The 22,204-nt window shown below is 37.7% G+C and overlaps 1 protein-coding gene across 1 annotated transcript in view; it reads right to left on the bottom strand.

The window, feature by feature from the left end:
- CNGB3 (cyclic nucleotide gated channel subunit beta 3) overlaps positions 1 to 22,204 on the bottom strand; it is a 151,261-nt gene that overhangs the window by 5,319 nt on the left and 123,738 nt on the right. The window contains exon 15 of the mRNA XM_047782944.1: positions 18,553 to 18,671. Coding sequence (XP_047638900.1) covers positions 18,553 to 18,671 — 119 coding nt within the window. The remainder of the gene's footprint in view (positions 1 to 18,552; positions 18,672 to 22,204) is intronic.

Raw genomic sequence — 22,204 nt, 5'->3', positions numbered from 1 at the left:
CCTTGATGATACTCTGGTTACATGAGATGAATTCCAATCTCTTCCCATACTTAACTCCCAGATAAAATTGTTCCTCAATATCATATATCGCTCTGTAGTAAAGTCATTCCCAGACAACTCTCCTCTTGGAATGTCAGTGAATTCTGGGCTTTATATCTCAGGGACAGAGCTGGGGCATTTTGTTTAGAAGTGACCAACAAATAGTTATGAAAGAAATGAACACTTGGGTGAATAAAACAAATGAATATAACATCTATCATTCAACAATAGTCTGGAAAATAAGGGTTGGCCTTTGAAATCAAGACAAAAAAAAAACCAAAAAACCAAAAAACAAAACATTTCAAATGTTAAAAAACAAACAAACAAACCGCTACAGGCTCTTCAGTGAGATGGTAACACAAGAGATGCAATCTCTTGGAGTCGATCATTTGGAAAGAAGTCTCACATTATTAGAAACAATCTTCAGAGATGGAAAGGACAGAGAAAGCATTCTGGCAATAGGAATATTTATGCTTTCACAGCCCTGCCTTTGGGGGCAATGAGGTGTGAGAATCTGCATGGGCCCCATGCCTGAAGATTGATATCAGACCATGTGTATTTCCTCAGCTGTTGTTGCAGAAAAGGAACATTTCGACTGGCTGTTAATCATTAAAAAACCAACACAGGGTTTCAACTCTGACTTGTAAAGAGCCTTCATGTCTCCTGTCCTTACAACATGAAAAATGTTGAACAAACTGAAAACCAATGACTTTTTTTGGACCTGTCAGAGAACTGAGGGTGCAGGGTCAACTCCTGCCCCAATCTGGAGAGTCAGGTGAATCCAGAAAGCCATGGCCAGACCCTCTTACCTGGAGTAGAAGCCCTTGGAGCAATAACTCGTAGGAACACTTAGATGATAATGTTGACAAATTGTTGTAGGTTGAGAGTGACCTATCGAGAGAGTGAAAAGCTCTGGGGAGTGGGGGGCACAATTACGGGGAAGCTGATACTTATGTGGGTTTTCCTCAAGAAACACTTCAGCAGTTTCTCATGATTAAAAGCCAAGATGGAGTTCCCGTTGTGGCTCAGTGGTTAATGAATCTGAGGGACCATGAGGTTGCGGATTTGATCCCTGGCCTTGTTCAGCGTGTTAAGGATCCGGTGTTGCTGTGAGCTGTGGTGCAGGTTGCAGATGCAGCTCAGATCCCATGTTGCTGTGGCTCTGGCATAGGCTGGTGGCTATAGCTCCGATTAGACCCCTAGCCTGGGAACCTCCACATGCCACGAGAGTGGCCCTAGAAAAGGCGCAAAAAAAAAAAAAAAAAAAAAGGACAAAATAAGTAAATAAAAGCCAAGAAAGATCTTGTGACTCTGGCAATAGAAGGGGATGATTAATAATTGTAAAATACACTCAGCGCTTATTTGTTCTCCATTATAAAGGCCTACTATGGAGGGAAAAAGATTACCAGAGCCTTATCCCACCTGGAGGAGATCCACTTTTCTCACCCCCGGCACCTCTAGCCTACCTGCCTTCCCTAAGGGGGTGAGAAACACTTGTGAAGGTCACACCCCAGGGACACAGATCCATTGAAAGATTCAGATTTAATCACTAGGTTAGAGTTCTCCCTCATACCTGAGCACCATGCCAATGGGGCTTCTATATAATAACAGTGGACCCTAGCTGCAAAATGCAGACTTTCTCTGAAGAGGAGTACTTAGGGAAAGCCAAAGAAATAGAAACAAGGGCACTAGAGACATTTAGAAGCTCTACCACCTTCAGCTGCAGCAGACATTAAGCACAGCCCAACTCCTAGCCAGATTAACATCAAACCTCATTCTAATGACCTCTTTACCTCAGGTCCTACCACCCATTACCTCATGTACAGCTTTCAACAAAAATTACAAAGCACACTAAAAAAAAAGGAAAATATAGTTTAAAGAGCCAAAGAAAGCATTAGAACAAGACTGAGATATGATACAGGTGTTTGAATTATCAGACAGAGAATTTAAAATAACTATGATTAGTATGTGAAAGGCTATGTTGGAAAAAGTAGGCACCATGAAAGAGCAGATGACTAATGTAAACAGAGAGAGAGAAATTCTAAGGCAAATTCCAAAGGAAATGTTAGGAATCAAAAATGCTGTAATGGAAATTAATACTGGCTTCGATGGGGTCATCAATATAATGGGCATGGCCAAGAAAAGAATAGATGAGTTTGAAGAAAGGTCAGGAGAAAGTTCTCAAACTGAGGTGCAAAGAGAAAAAAAACAAAAAAAACAAAAAACAACCAGAACAGAACATCAAATTCTGTGGGACATATTCATAAGGTATATACATATATATGAGATATATACGTAAGCATTTACCATTCTCTAACGCTAGAAGAAATATTTGAAATAATAATGGCCAAATACTTTTCCAAATTAATTACAGACAACAAACCATATGTCCAGGAAGCACAGAGAATACCAAGCTGAATAAACATCACCCCCACCTATTCCTAGGCATAATATATTCAAACAGTGATAAACCAAAGACAAAATCTCGAGAAGAACTAGAGGGGGAAAAACCTTACCTATAAGAGAATAAGGATAAGAATTATAGTAGACTTTTCATCAGAAACCGTGCAAGAAGAGAGTGGAATGAAATATGTGTTGAAAGAATATCAGCTGCCTAGAATGCTAGGTATAGTGAAATTATCCTTCAAAAGTGGAGGGACAAAGATTTTCCTCAGTAAACCAAAATCTGGGTGATTTTGACATAAACAGAACTACTTTTAAAAGAATGTTATAAGGTTCCTGTACTACATGTGAAGTGGCATAGTGTTAACATGAATTTTTTGGAAAAGAATTATAATTGGTATGCTAAGATAAGAGGGAAAGTGGAACCATGTAAAAAATAAAATTCTCAATGAAAACAGAGAAGGTAGGGAGTTTCTGTTGTGGCTCAGTGGTTAATGAATCCAACTAGTATCCATGAGGATGTGGTTCGATCCCTGGACTCACTCAGGGGTTAAGGATCTGGCCTTGCTGTGAGCTGAGGTGTCAGTCACGGACACGGCTCAGATCTCTCATTGCTGTGGTTCTGGCGTAGGCCGGAGGCTACAGCTCCGATTGGACCTTAGCCTGGGAACCTCCAAGTGCCGCAGGTGCTGCCCTAAAAAGACAAAACAAAACAAAAACAAAAAACAGAGAAAATAGAAAAAGAGGGGAAAAAAGCCTCTTGCAAAGCCACCTTAAAGCATCAAACAGGACTTCTTACCCATACTTCGTATTAAACTTGGGGCCAGGACTAGTCAGGCCGCTTTGGAATGGATTTACTCCTTAAGACAGAAAGTATATACTTGGAATCCACAAATGTTGACCATGTTAATGCCTACTTATTTTGCTTGATTTCACATTAAAATTTGTTTCTTGCTCCATAGCAAAACCCCCCACTTAATTTTTAATCCTTTTTTGAAGTTTTCCCTGAAATAAGCTCTGACTTAACCTTTTGTTTTTTTTTTAAGGAAGAGAAATGAATTTTACTCTATCATACATCTATTTTTATCTATCTATCTATCTATCATCTACTATTTATCCATAGTAATCTCTTCAGTCACTGATTTATTCAACCTTCTATCTTTCTACCCATCTGTCTATGAAATGGATGTTAATATCTGAAGGACAATGATTGGACGAGCCTATTTCATTCACAGTCCTGTTGCCTTGGACACAGTGTAATCCTCCAGTAGTTAGGCAGGAGTGATGGCAATGGGGAGCTTAATTTGGACCTGAGAATATCTCTCTGTGTGTCAGACTATGAGAGCAGGACAGAAATAACATATTTAAATGTCAGGTTATTTTGAGATCTCTCAAGCTTTAATTAAACTTGCCTACAGGTTACACGTTTGGAGTGCCTGATGAGGTTTTGAACGGAAGAAATTGTCTGCCAGATGGATTTTGCCCAAAACTCTCTCAGCAACGTTTAAAATAGCATCTTTTTTTTTCTCCTCTTCCTGTCCACAAAATGCTTCTCCAGCATCCACCAATGGAAAGTTTCACTCACTAAATAGCTTAGTAAGAAGATTCCTAAATATCCCCAAGCTCACATAGAATTTCTGAAAAAGCATGTGCCAGAGGACAAACAGCTGAGGTTAATGTTGACTGTCCCCAGGTCACAGAAACTGTGAACAAAGCAGTGGCCTAGGAAACAAAGGAGTGGATTGTAATTCTAGATCCACCTCTGTTTGTTCTGAATCAGAAAACCTATCTGATTTTCATGCCAGTCATGTAAGTATTTATTAAGCACATCATATATTCAGCAAGTGAAGCAGTGCAGAAGGAAAAATATTAAAGCATGGTATAGTTTTGTGGAAAGAATATAGATTTTGGGAACAGATAGCTCTACCATGTAATTAATTGTTATTTTAAATTTTTAATTAAAAATTTTAAATTGAAGTATAGTTGAATTCTACCATTTATTAAGTGTATTTCTAAGCAAGATACATAATATCTCTTTTAGGAAACAAGACCATCTTTTAGGACCTACTATAGGTATCTTATTATCTTTAGGGAGAGACAAGTGTTTACAGATTCCTGATATTCAACTATGAAGGGGTTATTAGGCACAACTCCTGGCTGAGAAGTTTGAAACCCTAATTTGTGATATGTAACTGTAAAAAGTAACAATAAGTATAATAATATTTATTACTCAGGGTTCTCCAGAGAAATAGGAAAAAATAGGACATATACAGATATATATAAAAAAGGAAATTTATTATGGGAATTGGCTCACATGGTTAGGAGTCTGAGAAGTCCCATAGTAAGCCATCTGCAAGCTGGAGACGCAGGAAAGCTGGTGGTGGAATTCAGTCTGGGTCCAGAGGCCTGAGAAGGGGAGTTTGGGGAGCCTCTGGTGTAAGTCCAGGTCTGGGTATGAAAGCCCAGATACCAGGGGCACTGATGGCTGATGTCTGAGGGCAGGAGAAGACAGATGTGTCTGCTCAAGCTGAGAGAGCCTTTTTGTTCCATCCAGGCCCTCATGGGTTGGATGATCCCATTTGCACTGGTGAGGGTGATCTTCCTTACTCAGTCTACTGATTCAAATGCTAATCTCGCCAACACCCTAGCCACACACACAGAAATGATGTTTTGTCAGCTGCGCAACCCTTAGCCTAGTCAAGTTGACACAAAAAGTTGACCATGAGAGTACTGGTGCGTCAAAGGTGAATAAGTGAATGAAATCATAAACGTCAGAGGGAGAAGGTATATTTAGTGTGAGATGACCCATATGTGCAAAACACTGTAAATGCCAGGAATAAATAGCAACATGGAGATTATATACACTCACACATACACTAATAAGTGTATTTCTATACACTTATACATACATTTTATATATATACCACGTAGCTATATATGTATGTATATAATATACATGTACATATAATACATGCATATATAATACCTTCATATATGTAAAAATATGTAAATGTATAGGTATTTACATATACATAGATATATGTGTGTGTATATGTCAGGAAGAGCAAGAATGTTCAGGTATTCATTGTCCCTAGTCAGTTATTCATTCTCAGCTGTTTTCCAGGGCTGCCACATATGGCATCATAAATTGTGCACTGCATACACTGACTATAATGTGACTGGAGCTCACTGGAGTTGTGCAAAACAGAACCTGCATAGCCCTTTTTAGCAGAGCTAGTTTATCCAGAAAGCACCCACAGGGATAAGTAGAGTACAAAAGAGCATTGAATTAGGGAGTTCCCTGGTGGTGCACAGGGTTAAGGATCCAGTGTTGTCACTGCAGCAGCCTAGGTTGCTATTGTGGTACAGGTTGGATCCCCAGCCTGGACTTTCCACAGGCTGTGGGTGCAGCCAAAAAGAAAGAAAAAAAAGAGCATAAAATGAATGGAAGAACAATAGGAAAACAAGAACAGAGACATAAAATATTTCAGCAGTAATGAACCCAACTGGTATCCATGAGGATGTGGGTTCTAATCCCTAGCCTCACTCAGTGGGTTAAGGATCCAGTACTGCTATGAGCTGTGGTGTAGGTTGCAGATGCGGCTTAGATCCATTGTGGCTGTGGTTGTGGCTGTGGCTGGCAGCTGTAGCTCCGATTCAACCCCTGGGCTGTTCTATACGTCACAGGTGCAGCTCTACAAAAAGATGACAAGAAAAAAAAAAAAGAAACCTAAAATGGGATTCACACAAAAACATAGTTTTTGCTCCAAGAGAGCTTCAAATTTGGCTTTAAATCTCATAAAAATTGATGAATTCTTAGATTTAAGACAGAAGTATTCCCTGAAAGGCTTAAGTAGAGAGGCCCTTATGTAATTGTTGGATAATATCTTCATATTCTTATTATAGATGCAAAGCTAAATTTGCTAGGACTGTTTGTGATGTAGTCCTCAGTAAAGGCTGTGTGTCACTCTAAAGGCCAATTCCATAACAGCAATTCTGTAGATAGGGTGGAGGCCAGTGCAGTGCATATCTGAAACTCAGCTCTCTTTGTTTTCAATGGTACCTAGACTATCTAGAGAAAAATAATTCTTAAACCTCGCCTTTCTCAGCTGGACTTTTGATGGTTTTTTGGATGAGTTTGAGATTGTGCAGACCATTATGTTTTGGAGGCTAATCATGCACAAGCATGATTTTCTTATGGAAATCACTACATAAATTGAAAACAAAAAGAAAAAAGAAATTAGAGATAAATTAGGAGTGCGTAGAAATAACATACTCCATAATGACCTAGATAATATGCCAAATTCTGGGGTTTAAAAGATGACCAACATCTGCCCTCAAATGAAAAGGGAACCCTCCTACACTGTTGGTGGGAATGTAAATTGGTATAGCCATTGTGGAAAACAGTATGCATATTCCTTTAAAAAAAGCGAAAAATGGAGTTATCATATGATCCACCAATCCCACTCCTGGGCATATATCTGGAAAAGTCAAAAGCTCTAATTTGTAAAGATACATGTACTCCAATACTCATAGCGGCAGTATTTACAATAGCCAAGACATGGAAGCAACCCAAGTGTCCATCAGCAGCAGAAGAGGTAAAGAAGATGTGGTTTATATATAATAGAATGTTGGCCATAGAAAAGAATGAAATAATGTCATTTGCAGCAACATGGGTGGTCCTCGAGGTTATTGTACTGAATGAAGTAAGTCAGATAGAGAAAGACAAGTTTTATATGCTATCACTTATATGTGGGGTCTAAAAGTAGTGCAAATAAGCTTATTTGCAAAACAAAAGCAGATTCACAGACATAGAACACAAACTTGTGGTTACCAAAGGGCAAGCATGGGGAGGGATGAATTGGGAGTATGGGATTAATAGATGAATACTACCATATAAAAAAGAGATAAAAGGACTTACTATATAGCACAGGGAACTATATTCAATATCTTATAATAAACTGCAATAGAAAAGAGTCCAAAAAAAGAATATATGTATAACTGAATCACTTTGCTGTATACCTGAAACTAACAAAGTATTGTAAATGAACTATACTTCAATAAAAAAAATCTTGGGAGTTTCTGCTGTGACAAGTTAAGGATCTGACATTTTCTCTGCAGTGGTGCAGGTTCAATCTCTGGCCTGGCACAGTAGGTTAAAGATCCAGCACTGCTGCCGCTGTGGTGTACGTCGCAGCTGCAGCTTGGATTCAGTCTCTGACTCAGGAATTTCCATATGCCATGAGTGCAGCCAAAAAGAAAAAAATCTGCCCTCAAACTGCTTATAAAATAGGAGTAGGATTAGTATGAGTAAGAGTTGTCTAGTTGACTTGCAAATATTTAAAAGAATGACATTAGTAACAATAATAGTACTAGCTAATATTTTGGCTGCTTATTATGAGACAGATATTTTTCTAAGTATTTTTTTTTTCTTTTTAGAGCCACACCCACAGCATATGGAGGTTCCCAGGCTAGGGGTCGAATCAGAGCTGCAGCTGCCGGCCTATGCCACAGCCACAGCAACCTGGAATTGAAGCTGCATCTGCAACCTATACCACAGCTCACAGCAACGCCAGAGCCCCAACCTACTGAGCAAGGCCAGGGATCAAATCCACATCCTCATGGATACTAATTGGGTTCGTTACTGCTGAGCCACAATGGGAACCCCTCTAAGTTATTAATATTAATACATACAATGCTTTTCAATCTTATGAGGTAATTGTGTATTATTATTTCTCCATTTTAATTGATGAAGAAATGACACTTCAGTTGAGTAACTTGCCTAGAGTCATACATGTCATAAGTTGTGGAGTTGGGATGCAAATCTAGACATACTTCTTCAACAGATTAACATAATTCAGAATGATGAATGCTTTGCTAACTGTAAAAAATGAGAATGCTTCCTAAAACAAAGACGTTTCTTGTCTAAAAGCATTTTTTTTTTTCCAATGTGGAATCATTTCCTATAGTGGAAATAAAACTAACTGTGAATACTATTGATAGAGAGTATCAATCACATCCAATGCTAAGCAAGAGGTTATGACTTCAACTATCTGTTCTCATTAAGCAAATTTCCAACCGGGTTATATTTGGAAGTCAGGAGGTTAGGTCACCTGTGTAGACTTTTTCTGAGATATTCTCTTATCCTTTTCAATGTTACTGGAAAACACTTTGTTGCTTGAAAATTTTTACCACTTCACTTAAAATAAATTCTAACGAAATTTCTGTGGGTGAGCAAATATCAGAAGATGTTCTAGTGTCACCCCTGCCCAGGCTTCTTGCACTTTGTAGATACTTTGATATTCATAAAACTCCTGCAAGGCAAACACATGTTAACCTAGATTTTTTTTTTTTTTGGTAAAATAACAGTTTGAGGAAAATCTGTATGTATGGATTTTTATGAGTTAGAGTTCAAATTTCCCAGGTACAAAGCAGGTAGCCCCCTTTCCCCTAGGAGGTCTTGATTTCAGAGTTGAGTGAGTGATCGATGAAGAATCCAGGCAAAAATTCTAAGGAAGGAGAGAGGAAAAAAAGAATAACATGTACATTTTATTCCATGCCCTGCTCATTTATGTCCCTTCAGGTACTCAGAGAATATATGATACTCTCTGGCTAAAAAAATACTGTCTCAAACAGACCAAAATTCTAACTTAACTAAATGTTCTTTGGACTCAAAATAGCTGACAATGTCGTATATTAAGGACCACATCAAACTGGTGAAATTCTTACCTACCCTTACTGACATGGAAACTAAGGACCAGAATCCAGTGAAATGACTAAGAACAAAAATATTAAAGAGTTTCATTGTTGAAATTCAAATCCAAGACCACAGCTGACTTTAAGTCATGGAGTCTTTTCTTTACACCCTAACTCCAGTGCTGCTAATGAACTCATTGTTATTGTTCTGATGATACAGATTTGCCCACGGACGTTAGAAAAAAAGATGAAGCTGGTTAGGCTGGTTGTGGTAAGCTATGCCAAGGTCTGACAATCAGGTTCTTTTCTCCCTCCTTGCTATTCCAAATGGTGGTAAAGAGCTTTGATTTTCTCAGAATTAGAGTCACCAAAGTCACTTTATTAGGAGCCCTGAGAATATTTGAATACATGTTTAAATAATGGTATTGATAATAGAGTTGTTCACAGAACTATTGTAAAACTAGATAAAGTCTCCTCTTTGATCTAAGCAACAAGATGCCTCACAATCTCAGAGACTGCATGTAAAAGAATGTAGTAAAAATGCAAACACACATTTTTTACAATGTTGTATTAGTTTCAGGTATGTAGCAAAGTGAATCAGTCATAAATATAAATATATCCACTCTTTTCCCCATATAGGTTATTAAAAACCATTGTGTAGATTTTTCGGTGCTAGTCAGTAGGTTCTCATTAATCATCCATTCTATACAGCAGTGTGTACATATATTCCCACTCTCCCAATTCTTCCCTCCCCCCAACGATTTCATCTATGCTAACTACAAAATTGGTTTTGAAATCTGTGAGTTTGTTTCTGTTTTATAAAGAGGTTCTTTTTTGTCACTTTTTTTAGATTCCACATGTAAGTGATATTACATGGTATTTGTCTTTCTCTGCCTAACTTATTTCACTCAGTGTGATAATCTCTAGGTCCACCCATGCTGCTGCAAATGAAAATAAATATTTTTACCACAGGTAGTAGTCACAGGATTGAGCTAGAAAAAATGTAAAAGAAAAATTTACCCTTCAAGAATAATCAATCTTCTTACCCCTGCTCATACTTCCAATGTAACTACTCTCTCTGTCTTTTAGGGAAGGCAGGGTAGGAGGAGAAGGAATAACAGAATTATTCTGATGAAGAATAAGATTACGTAATTAAAATAGTCCAAAAAACTAAAAGTGTACCTTGGTACTCTCATTTTGAAAACAGAGTGTTTAGGAGGACTAGACAAGCATTGTTTGGAGAGAACAAAGAGATTTAAAATTACTTTTAAAAATATTTGGTCTTTTCACAATGGTATAGAGTAAATATTTGTTAAATATGTAGAATGGGTGATTTGACTGATACAGCTGTTGAAAAGTCAGAACTTAAATACGTTAAATGAAAACCAGATTGTCTAAAACATATAAGAATATATCAGTATCTAAATTCTACTCAATAACTTGTTATATATGATGGAAAAATGATGTAGCACAAAGAAAGAAATGACTGCAGAAAGTTAATGACTGTGTTTATGAAAATAAATAAGCCCAGGGGAAGTTAATTCATTTAGCAAATATTTATTGAGGACCTATTATTTTCTAGGCACTATTTAGAGAAATGCAAATTAAAACAACCTATTAAAATGCAAAAACAATGAGAACAATGAGGTAATATCACTGATGCTAGGGAAAAATAGTTATACATTGCATGTTATATAGTAAATTGGTTCAATTTTTCTAGCAAATCATCTGCTCATACATTCTAAGAATTATAGAAATGTTTCTGCCTTTTGACCTGGTTATTTCACTTTGGGGAATAAGCTTCAAAGAACTAAAAGAAAAGTGAAATGATTTTATAAAAATAAACGTAGCAGAGCTATTCTTAATAATAAATGGACAAAAAGGGCACAAAGGTTGAATATGAATATTCATGACAAAAATGAATGTGTATCTGTACATTTGCAAAGGTAGAAAGATAATTATGTTTGTTTATTTATTAAATAACTATTAGGTACTTAAGTAGGCCAAGCACTGCCCTAAGGGCTGGAAATCAAGTGCAGATCGAATGGGGTATCTGCTAGGGCCTGTGACTTTGTGCAGAATGGAAAAATACATCCTCTCTGGTGAATGAATCATGTAGAGTCAAAGCTTGGCCAGAAAAATGCCCCCCTTTGAAAAATAAAAGGCGTCTGTTTATGAAAAGGAGTGCAACAGTGGGGCCCTTGGTCAGGAGTGGAGTTTAGGCTGCATTCCAGCCTTCCCAGCCCCTCTCTGGACATGCTGATCAGGCCATGACTGGCACAGACATATGTAGTGGTCCGGATGCCTATGATTAGTGAGGAAGGAAGAAAGACACTGAAGAAATAAATGCATCAGCAAGGGTATAATTTCAAGTAAGTGCTCTGAAAGAAAGGAATGTGATCCAGTCAGAGCATATAGCAAGGAGACCAAGGAGGTTCCTATAGTGGTGAATAAAGGAAGTCCTGAAAGATGCTAAGATTAGGTTAAAGGAGTGGGCAGCCTGTCTAGGCAGAGGTAAAACATGTGCCAAAAACTCCCTGTGTCTGCTATGGAGAACAGTATGGAGATTCCTCAAAAAATTAAGGATAGAACCACCATCGGATCCAGCTATTCCATTTCTGTATGTTTATCCAAAGAATACAGAAACACTAATTTGAAAAGATATATGCACCCGTATGTTCATTGTAGCATTAATTACAATAGCCAAGATATGGAAATAACCTGTGTCTATCAGTAAAAGAATAGATAAAGAAGTGTTATATACATAAAATGGAATACTATGAATAGGGACAGAGTAAAGGGACAAAGTAGGTGATTAAACAGTTAAATCCACTAGGTGATTATAAGTAGAAAAAAATTATTGTATTACTTAAGAGAGCAGCCTTGCTTAGCAACAAAACCATGCAACTGAAGCATGAGACATGCCCCCAAATAAGAAAACAATGGTGGACGAAACCCAGTTTTCAGTGAGGTTAGTAGGTTAAAATTCCTAGGACGTGATTCTCTGCATATACTAAAAATAAAAATATAGAAAAAGGTGATGTCATACTGAAACTGAGATGATTTTAGTGTATGTCATCGCCATTTTGCTCATATCCATCGCACAATGATAGTCCCAGCTTGACAATGTAGGGACAAGAAGACTCCCCTGCTCAACCTGGAAGAGGAGCTGATGATAGAAGACTGATGTCTACTCAAGAATGAGGAAGAAGGTGGTCTTCTCCCCCTCCCCACTCATTCTTCCTTTGATTGTAAAACTGTAGCCCACTAGTTCTCTGGGTGCCACATTCCCTTTCTCGCCCACTTGTATTTCTCACAAGGGTCCTATTTTAATAATATTTCTTATCTATCACTTTGCCTCTTACTGAATCCTTTCTGTGATAAGACAAGGAACTGAAACTCCTCAGAGCCTCCCACCCACTGAAGTGCCACCTAGTGGTTTCACCACTTAGCCAAAAAAAGATGAAATCCTGCCATCTGTGACAATATGGATAGACCTGGAAGATATTATGTTAAGTCAAATAAGCCGCAGAAAAAGATAAATACTGTATATTTCCTTTTTCTTTTTTTCTTTTTACAGCCACACCTACTTCATATGGAAGTTCCTGGGCAAGGGGTTGAATCGGAGCTGCAATTGCAGGCCTATGCCACGGCCACAGCAACACTGGATCTGAGTCACATCTGCAACCCATGCTGCAGCTTGGGGCAATACTGGATCCTTAACCCACTGAGCGAGGCCTAGGATAGAACCTGCATCCTCATGGAGACTATGACAGGTTCTTAACCTGCAGAATCATAACAGGAACTCCAACTCAAGATACTGTACCTTTTCACTCATAGGTGAAATATAAAAAACAAAACAAAATAAATGAATAAACCAAACCAAACAAAAAAACCTTATAGATACACAGAACAGAGTAGTAGTTACTGGAGGGGAAGGGGGTTGAGAGAGGGTGAGATGAGTAAAGGGGGTCAACTATATGGTGACAGATGGAAACAAAACTTTTGGTGGTGAACATACTGTGGGACATACAAAAGTCATAATGTAATGTATACATGAAACATATATAATGTTATAAACTCAATTTAAAAAGGCTTTTAATTCCAAAATAAGGTGGAAAAAACCCCAGCTCCTTATGGCTGGATGGCATGGGTAACATGCAGGGAACTGAAGTCTGGATTAAAGAGAGAAAGGGCAGGGGGTGCACGCTGAAGTAGAGAGGCAGGCACAGGCTAGACTCTGCTCTGCAGGATCTTGTAGGTTAGGGACAGAACTCTGATTTGTTTCTAAGAACATGTGAAAGCACGGCATGAGGTCAAGCAGGAGGCCAGTGATGTGATCATATCTGTGTTTCCCAAGGATATCCTCTGGCTGTTAGTTGAACCTGGATTAAGAGGGTGCAGTGGTTAGACTGGGAGACTTTGAGTAGCAACTGCAGTTGTCCAGTGAGAGAGGGAGGTGCTTTGGGCAAAAGGAAGGGCAGTGGAGAAGGTAAGGTACAATGGATTGGACACACAATTTGGAGGTAGAATTGATAGGTCTTAGAGGTAGACTGGCCAGGGAATGTGAGTGTCAAGCAGAACTTCCTTTCCCCCAGTAAAATTTCAAAGGTTAATAATGTAAAAATTTAGTATTACCTTTGTTTCCTAGGGCTGCTTACAGTTACTGAAAAATCAGTGACTTAATGTATTCAGTTTTGGAGGCCAGAAATCCAAAATCAAGATGTTGACTGGGCTGGGCTCCCTCCAAGGACTCTAGGAAAGAATCCCTTTTGCCTCTTCCAGCTTCAGGTGGCTCCAGAGACTCCTGGGCTGTGGACCTGCATCCTTGTGGACACTATGTCAAGTTCCTAACCTGCTGAACCACAATGGGCCCTGCAAATTATTTTTGAATGGAGGCAGAATATCAATGAAAACCAGAGTTTTATGTAGCTGCTGGTGATATAAAGATGGAAAGTCCTAGTTTTTATATTTTAATAGCTTAGGCTATTGAGGAGTTCCATCTGAACAAATTAATTATTAATTAGTGGTAATTCCTATAGTAAAGTCATGAATGAAATATTATGGAAGCATAGAACAGGGAGCAACTAGTTGGGGCATTTGGAGATGGCCTTAGGGAGGTGACATCTGAATTGAAGTCTTGAGAGGTGAACAGGTATTTTCCAGGGAGAGGACATTTCAGAGGAAGATGAAACCAATGGGGACTCCTATTGAAATCATGATAGCAACAGCAAGGTTAAAAATTCAGATGCGTTTGAAGAAAAGTGAGATTTTAACAGATGCAGAAGGAGGACAGGAAGTGGTTAAACACATTCAGTGAATAAGACTTGGCAATAAATATATTTGTAAAGAAAACAGTGGAGTTAGAACTACCACAAGGCCATCCCCTGCAGACCCTGGGTCTTTCTATTAAAAATGGGGTGTCTGAACTCTTCAGATGTTAATTGGAAACGTGGTCTGGGTTTTCTCTAGGACAGGCTGTAAATCTATATTTTAGTCAGGGCTTTGCTCTTTTGGATTAGTATGTAATGTCCTTGAAAGCCCTCAGTTCTTTTCTTTCTTACTTTTTTCTAAGAAAAAAGAACCTTCTTTAAAAAGCTACGTGATAGTGCTGGATTTAGCTCATTTTAACAAAGGTCACAGCATTTTTGAGTAGTAAACAGGATTACTAGATCTTTCTAGTATCTAGATGTTTGGCAGACATGCCTCCATTGCCGGAATAAATAACTAGAGCCCCAGAGTGTGTGACAGCTGTGGGCCTGTGAAGCCTGGGGATATCTGGGAAGAGGCAGATGCAGACTGTCTCCTCAACCACTGCCAAGAAAAGAGTTAAGGCAAAAATCTCCCTTTTGCTTGAATCCACCCAATTTTGAGCAAATTTAGAGCTTGTCTGGTCTACTGCTTTCAATTTGGCCTTAGAAACCCAATGGGTAATAGGAGATTTATTTGAGAAGCTGCTGTCAAGAATCTCTGATTCCTTTCAATTGCAACTCAGCAGCACCTGGACTGTATTCCTAGTGTATTTCCTCCTATGATGATAATATCAGCAATTAACATACTTGTATTTACAAAGCTTTGTTCTTCAGGGAGTACTCAACCCTTGGAAGAGGTCAGCTAATTAATTTCTGCAATGTTTTAGATTAGACTGTTGCTTGTTTTATGACCTTGAAGATTATGGTGATTATTAAGTCACTAAAATATTAAATAACTTTTGCAAGGACTCCCAGTAAGGAAGTGATTGAAAATAGGCAAAGAACATACAGAGCTGGACATTCTGAGAAGTGCCACTGCCCCAGTTTCCACCACTGCCCCAGGGTACAACCCTCACAGAAGTGCCCACCCAGTTCTAAGCCAGGAGGAAAAATAAAAACGAAAAGCCTCATCATCAATAGACAAATAACATGCTTTAACATTCTAAGGAAGCCCTAATTATGCTAATTATAAAGTTATAAATTATGCTTTATATCTCTAGACCTGAAGATAAATTCTTCTTATTCTTTATTTTTTTTTTCCATTTTTGAAAATTAGGGGAGTTCCCATTGTGGCTCAGTGGGTTAAGAACTCAACTAATACCCATGAGGATGCATATTCAATCTCTGGTGTCACTCAGTGGGTTAAAGGTCTGGTGTTGCCGTGAGCTGTAGGTTACTGACGTAGGTGGCTCAAATCCTGTGTTGCTGTGGCTGTGGTGTAGCCCTGCATCTACGGCTGTGATTCTACCCCCCCCAACCTGGGAACTTCCATATACCACAGGTGTATGCATAAAAAGACAAAAGTAAAAAAAAAAATAAAAATAAAAATCAGGACTTTATTTTTTAGAGATTAGGTTTTATAGCAAAATTGAGGGGAAGGTACAAATGTTTCCCATATACTTCTGTTCCCCCATAGGTATAGTTTTACCAACATCCCTTATTGCATTTATTGTAATTTACGAACCTAGAATGACACATCATTGTCATCCTAGGCCCATAGTTTACATTAGGTTTCACTCTTGTTGGAAGATAACTTAGCAGCTATGAAATCTGAGGTTGGTTGAACACCTTTCTTCTGTGGTGTGGTGGAAAAATCACTAGGCCCTAAACCATAAAACTCATGTTTGAATATTGTCCTTTTCACTTTTTAGTATGTTACCCTGGGCAAAATAATTGATACCTCAGAATGGCAATTTTCCTAGTTGTGAACTGACTATTTTAGTAACTGCCTGACAGTGCACTCTTCACCTTAAGATCCAGCATCTTACTTCAGAACTCCATCTTTCACTTAAACACCTGCAACTGACTTCCAACTGATTTCCTCTATTTCATTCTTCCTCCTTTACTGCCCCTTTTCTTTTTTTCTTAGTTAAAAAAAATTTTTTTTTCTTCTTTTTTTAGGGCTGCACCTGAGGCATATGGAAGTTCTTGGACTAGAGGTCAAATTGGAGACGCAGCTGCAGGCCTACACCACAGCCACAGCAATGCTGGATCTGAGCCGCATCTGCGACGTGAGATACAGCTTGCAGCAATGCTGGGTCCTTAACCCACTGAAAGAGGCAGTGGGTTAAGGACTCACATCCTCATGGATACTAGTTGGGTTCTTAAACCACTGAGCCACAATGGGAACTCCCTGCCCCTTTTCCACATAGCTACTAGAGGGGTCTTTAACATCATAATTCAAATTGTATAATTATTTTGCCTAAAATCCTCCATTGGCATCCATTGGTGTTTAGAATAAAATACAAATTCCTTACTGTGGCCTAAAAGATCTGTATAATTTGGTCCTTGCTCACCTCTTTGGCTTCATCTCCCCACAGTGTTCCTTATTAACTGAGCTCCTGCCATACTGACCTCTATGTCTTCCAACCAGACAAGCACCTTGCTTTACCTCTAGGCTTCTGCACTTGCTGTTTCACCATCTGGGGAACTTTTCCCCCATTTATGGATGGCTGCTCCATTTACTCTCAAGGGTTAGCTGGAATATTATCTGTCCAGAGAGGTTGTCCCTGACTGCTGTATGTAAAATAGCATCTCCAGTTACATTCTTTTTTCTTAAACCTTTTTTATTTTTTGTCTTTTTTAAAGTTTATTGAAGTATAGTTGTTTTAAAATGTTGTGATAATTTCTACTGTATGCATCACTTTCTAACAATTTTGCATCCTAGCAGTTATCACAGTGTGAATTTATCTTATCTAGTTAGTTGTTTATTTATTGTTAGTTTTCTCCCACAAGACTGTAAGCTCTTGTCTACTGTTTTCACAGTATATTCCCAGAGCTTAGAGTGCTATCTGACAGTCTAGCATGTATGAGATACTCAATACATGTTTATTGGATGAATACATGAATATGTTTATATACGATAATGCATAGAAAATATTTAGCCCACAAAACACTTAAAATTCCTATCTATAGTGTCAGATCTTTGTACCCATGAATTGTGCAGTCCCACATGGGCTGTGCAATCTGCTTTGCTAAATCCTGGGGTGTGGAACCCTCAAGGAGGGTGGACTCTATCATACTATTTTATATAAGGAACTTGAGTATTAATGAATTTTGGTAACTGTTGGGGTTCTGGAACCAATCTCCCCATAGATACTAAGTTGTCACTATTCTTACTCTTGGGGACTTGTAGGATAAATTTCTCCTGGCCAATAGGAAATAATAATAACTATAGTTAATACTTATTGAGCTCCAAAAGATGCTGGACTTTGTTCTAAGTACTCTTAATAAATTAACTTACCAACCCTCTAAGATATGTACTATTTTTATTCTAATTATTAAGATGAGGAACAGAGGGGTCAAGTGACAAAGGGACAAAGCTTGTAAGTGTTGGTACTGGGATCTGGACTCAGGCAATTTGGTTCTACAGTGATAATCATTATCACTCATCTACTCAAAACCACTGTCTTAGCTTGGAATTCAAATTTTCCAGCAGTCTGACAATTAACTCCCCCAGTCTCTTTTTTCATCATTCATTCATTCATCCAATCCCTTCATTCGTTATTTAATATTTACTGAGCATTTACCTTATGCCAGGCACTGATCTAAGTCCCGGACCCAAAGGGCTAAATGTGCTAGGTCTTTTGGGGAAGGGAAGGGATACATAGAAATGTGAAAACACTTATTTTATGAATTCTGTCAGCATAATCAAACCACTGATGAATTTGACCATGAAATTTAATTTTTTTTTTTTGGCTGTAACCATGGCATGTGGAAGCTCCCAGGCCAGGGATTGAACCTGCTACAGCAACAATACTGGATCCTCAACATACTGTGCAACAAGATAACTCTGTAACTTTACTTATTTTATGACCTAACATTTTTCTTTTATGAAAAATGACAGACTTAATTACTTACAATAATGGACATTGTTCTAAGGGCTCTTAATAAATTAACTCACTTACCAACCCTGAGAACAATGTCCAGAATCTTTCAGTACCTGATTTCTCCAAACACTGCCCCCGCTTTCAGAGTAACAAGAACTTGAGCACCATCAGCACCTCCAAGAACTTGGACTTCTCCTTGCTTGATGATGTACATTTCCTTGCCAATTTCTCCCTATATGCCAAATATAAAGAGGAAATGGTAGTAACTTTTTTCTTGACAATTATGTCCTAAATTAAGAAATATAAACTCTTCTAGAGGATTAAATGTAGATGAAGGAAGCAAGGAACACCAGTATAAAAGTATCTTAACACTTGAGGTAGTTTTGGACATTGGTTAGACATATCATGTGAAAGGAAATTATTAGGAAAGTGATACTCTCCAGAATGTGAGCACTGTATGCCATTGTTTCACATTGTTTCCAGAATGGGCATGGATAAAGGAAATAACAGATTTTAAGCATGATCTCCTTAGCTTTGGTGACCACTGCTATTGCTTTAAAGAAGTTGCTTGGTTTATCCAAAAAGCATGTGTTACAGACATTCAAATGTCAACTCCACTCTTCTGTCTATAACACTGAGGTCTGATTGTAGTAATTGGAGCACAGGAAACCTTTAAGCCATTATTCTTGTTCTCTACTGAGAGGAAAGTGTTAATGCAGCAGGTTGTTTTACTCAGTTCTTGCTTATCTCTGGGGACTCTGGAGCCGGGGAAGTGACCCTTGTTCAAGCCCTGAAAACTAAAATCCTGAAATGTTCACATAGCCACTGGTTAATGATGTTATTCTGTATGCTTTAGGCAGTGTGGCAGGATATACAAGGCTGTCAACACTGTTTAATGTAAACACAATGATTTATGATGTGTGCTTGGTATCTAGTTTGGAATCTGAGCCATGGCTGGTTATGCAGCTATGTGACCAGCCCCATTTAAAATTTTTGGACTCCAAGACTCTGATGAGTTTCCTGAGGCAGAGATATTTTGCCCTTGTCTCCATGGTCCCCAGTGGGAGATAAAAATGCATCCATGTGACCCTCTCAGAAGTAGGACCTGCTTTCTCTAGCCTTTGCCTATGCATATCTTTTCCCTGCTGGTCCTGTGCTGTATGATTTGCTGTAATAAATATTAAGTGATACATATAATTTTATGTTGAGTCATGCACATCACTGAACTAGTGGGTGATTGTGGAACCCGTGCAACATATCTTCTCACTCCAGGATCTGAAAAGAATAAATACGTCTCACAAGAGACCTAAATGGCACTTGGGTCAAGAAAAGTTGTTAAACTTTATTATTATTATTTTTAATCTTTTTTAAAAAATTGAAGTCTAGTCGATTTATAATACTAGGTTAGTTTCTGGTATATAGCACAACAGCTATTCAGTTATATATATAATACATATATTCTTTTTCAGATTCTTTTCCCTTATAGTTTATTACAAAATGTTGAGTATAGTTCCTGTGTTATACAGTAGGTCCTTGTTGGTTATCTATTTTACATATGATAGTGTGTATATGTTAAATTTTAAACCAGTGTGTATATTACTAGGCAAAATATTTAGATAATAGTACCTACACATCTTAGTAAGTTGAGTCTTGGGCTATTAAAAATATTAGCATACAATAAATTCTCTTAAACGTGGTTCAGGATTATTCGAATTCATCCAGTATTTGAATTCATCCAATATTCTTTTATTTTTTTTAAATTAGAGTATAGCTGATTTATAGTGTTGTGTCAATTTCTGCTGTACAGCATAGTGGCCCAGTCATACATACATACATGTATATATACATTCTTTTTCTCATATTATCTTCCCTCATGGTCTATTTCAAGAGACTGGATATAGTTCCCTGTGCTATATAGTATGACCTCATTGCTTATCCTCATCAAATATTCTTGTTAACCATATTTTCAAAGGATTAGAATACACTAAAATTGATAAGATTAAACAATGTTGATTATAGCTTATGCTCTGCAATGGCTGAGACAACGTCTATTTCGTTCCTGAGTGCTGAGCATAGGGATTATGACATAGGTGCTCATTTATGAATGATTTATAAACTAACTATTCTCTGGAGAGTTTTGAAATCCTTTAATATGAAGGGTTATTTTCCTAAACATTAATTATTGTCATATTTTAATTGTTAGATTAAGGTTAAATTTTTCAGACCCACTTCTTAGTTAACATCTATGACTGAAATTCTCATTTTATCTCCCCATGACCTTTATAAGGAAGTTAGAATATTATTACTTCCATTTTACGGAATGAAAAATAAAGGCTAAGATTGATGAACCAACATTTGGCTGAGTAACCAATGCTTCCCGTGACAGTAATTAGAAGGAAAAGGAAGCCTAGAATGCACATTTCCTAACTAAGCAATGCAAAAAGTATATTTAAATTTTGCATAGTGCAGAATATTATTCTCAAATATAGATCTAAGTAGAAATTCCAATACAGATGGATCGAATTATAGTTATTTCCATGATATCAATGCTAATACATCTTGTATTTGCCAAGGAATTTTAAAATTCATAATATCTGATTTTTCATTGCTTCCTATTTTAACGCTTATATTCCTTCTATCAGAACATGCTATTTTATAGTTTCAAAGCATTTTCATAGATATGAACACATTTAATTCTTGCAAAAATCCCAGGAAGTTCAAAGAGGAGAGATATCATTATTCTTATTTAAACATTTGTAGTAGAGGCTTGAAAAGTTAACTGTCTTGAGCAAACTTACAAGGCTGACAGATGATAGCATTAGAACTAGACACCTATGCCACTTAATAATATAATATACAGATAGACCATATCTAATGATGAATCCAATATCAAGATTGACCTCTTTAAGAATGAATACCATGGCTATGAATTACTTTAAGAATAAGAGAAAGTGTCTAAAAATTAGTTTTCCAAGAGATACTCTAGGAAGTAATGATTAGGACAGGGTCATATTCCTTAATTCTTGGCATGAAGTAATTCTCAAGGAACTGGAATGATTTTTCAAAAGCAGTTATTACAACTGACTGGAGGGAGAAGTACATAATGGGTACTTAAATATAGTTCAGCACTTTTAATTATTTTTTAACGATCATTTCAATAATTTTCCAAGGAGATCTGGCATAATCAACGAACCAAAACTTCCACTATTTCTTGCATATTTCTAGGCTAATTTAAGACTTTCCTGCAAGTTTAATTAGCATTCAAATGAAGTAGACGTCCCTTAGAGAACAAGGTCTGACAGCATGTGCAAAATAAGATCAAACCAAGCTCTTATGGTTGGTTTGTGTGTAGAAATGCAAGCCCTTCATGTACAATAGGTAACACTTAGAGAGAAAGCACTTCAAATTTTGGGGGTTCCTGTGTAGAATGCTATTTCTGAGGCTAGTGGGGCATTGTGACACTCAAGTTAATTCTTGCAAATTAATCCTGGGAAAATTCCCAAATGCTCTTTGAAGGAGTCCAAGCTATGCACTTGGTACTTTAGGGCCATTCAGAGGATTAAGCAGGTCAGCAAACTCAGTCTGAGCCCTGCAATTTCTTCAATTATTTGGACTTCCTCCAATGGAACATTTTTTTTTCTTACCTTTTCCTACAGTGATTTGTGGAAATGATAAAGCAAAAATAAAGCTGAATTCAGCTATTAAAATCTGGCCAAGGCAACTTTTCCTCTCTGTCAATATCTGCTATTAATTCAATCACTTCTT

This window comes from Phacochoerus africanus, chromosome 6 (assembly GCF_016906955.1).
Source record: "Phacochoerus africanus isolate WHEZ1 chromosome 6, ROS_Pafr_v1, whole genome shotgun sequence".
In the NCBI taxonomy this organism is placed as follows: Eukaryota; Metazoa; Chordata; class Mammalia; order Artiodactyla; family Suidae; genus Phacochoerus; species Phacochoerus africanus.
Note: the sequence above shows the minus strand (reverse complement) of the source record. Positions and strands in the feature narration are given on the sequence as shown.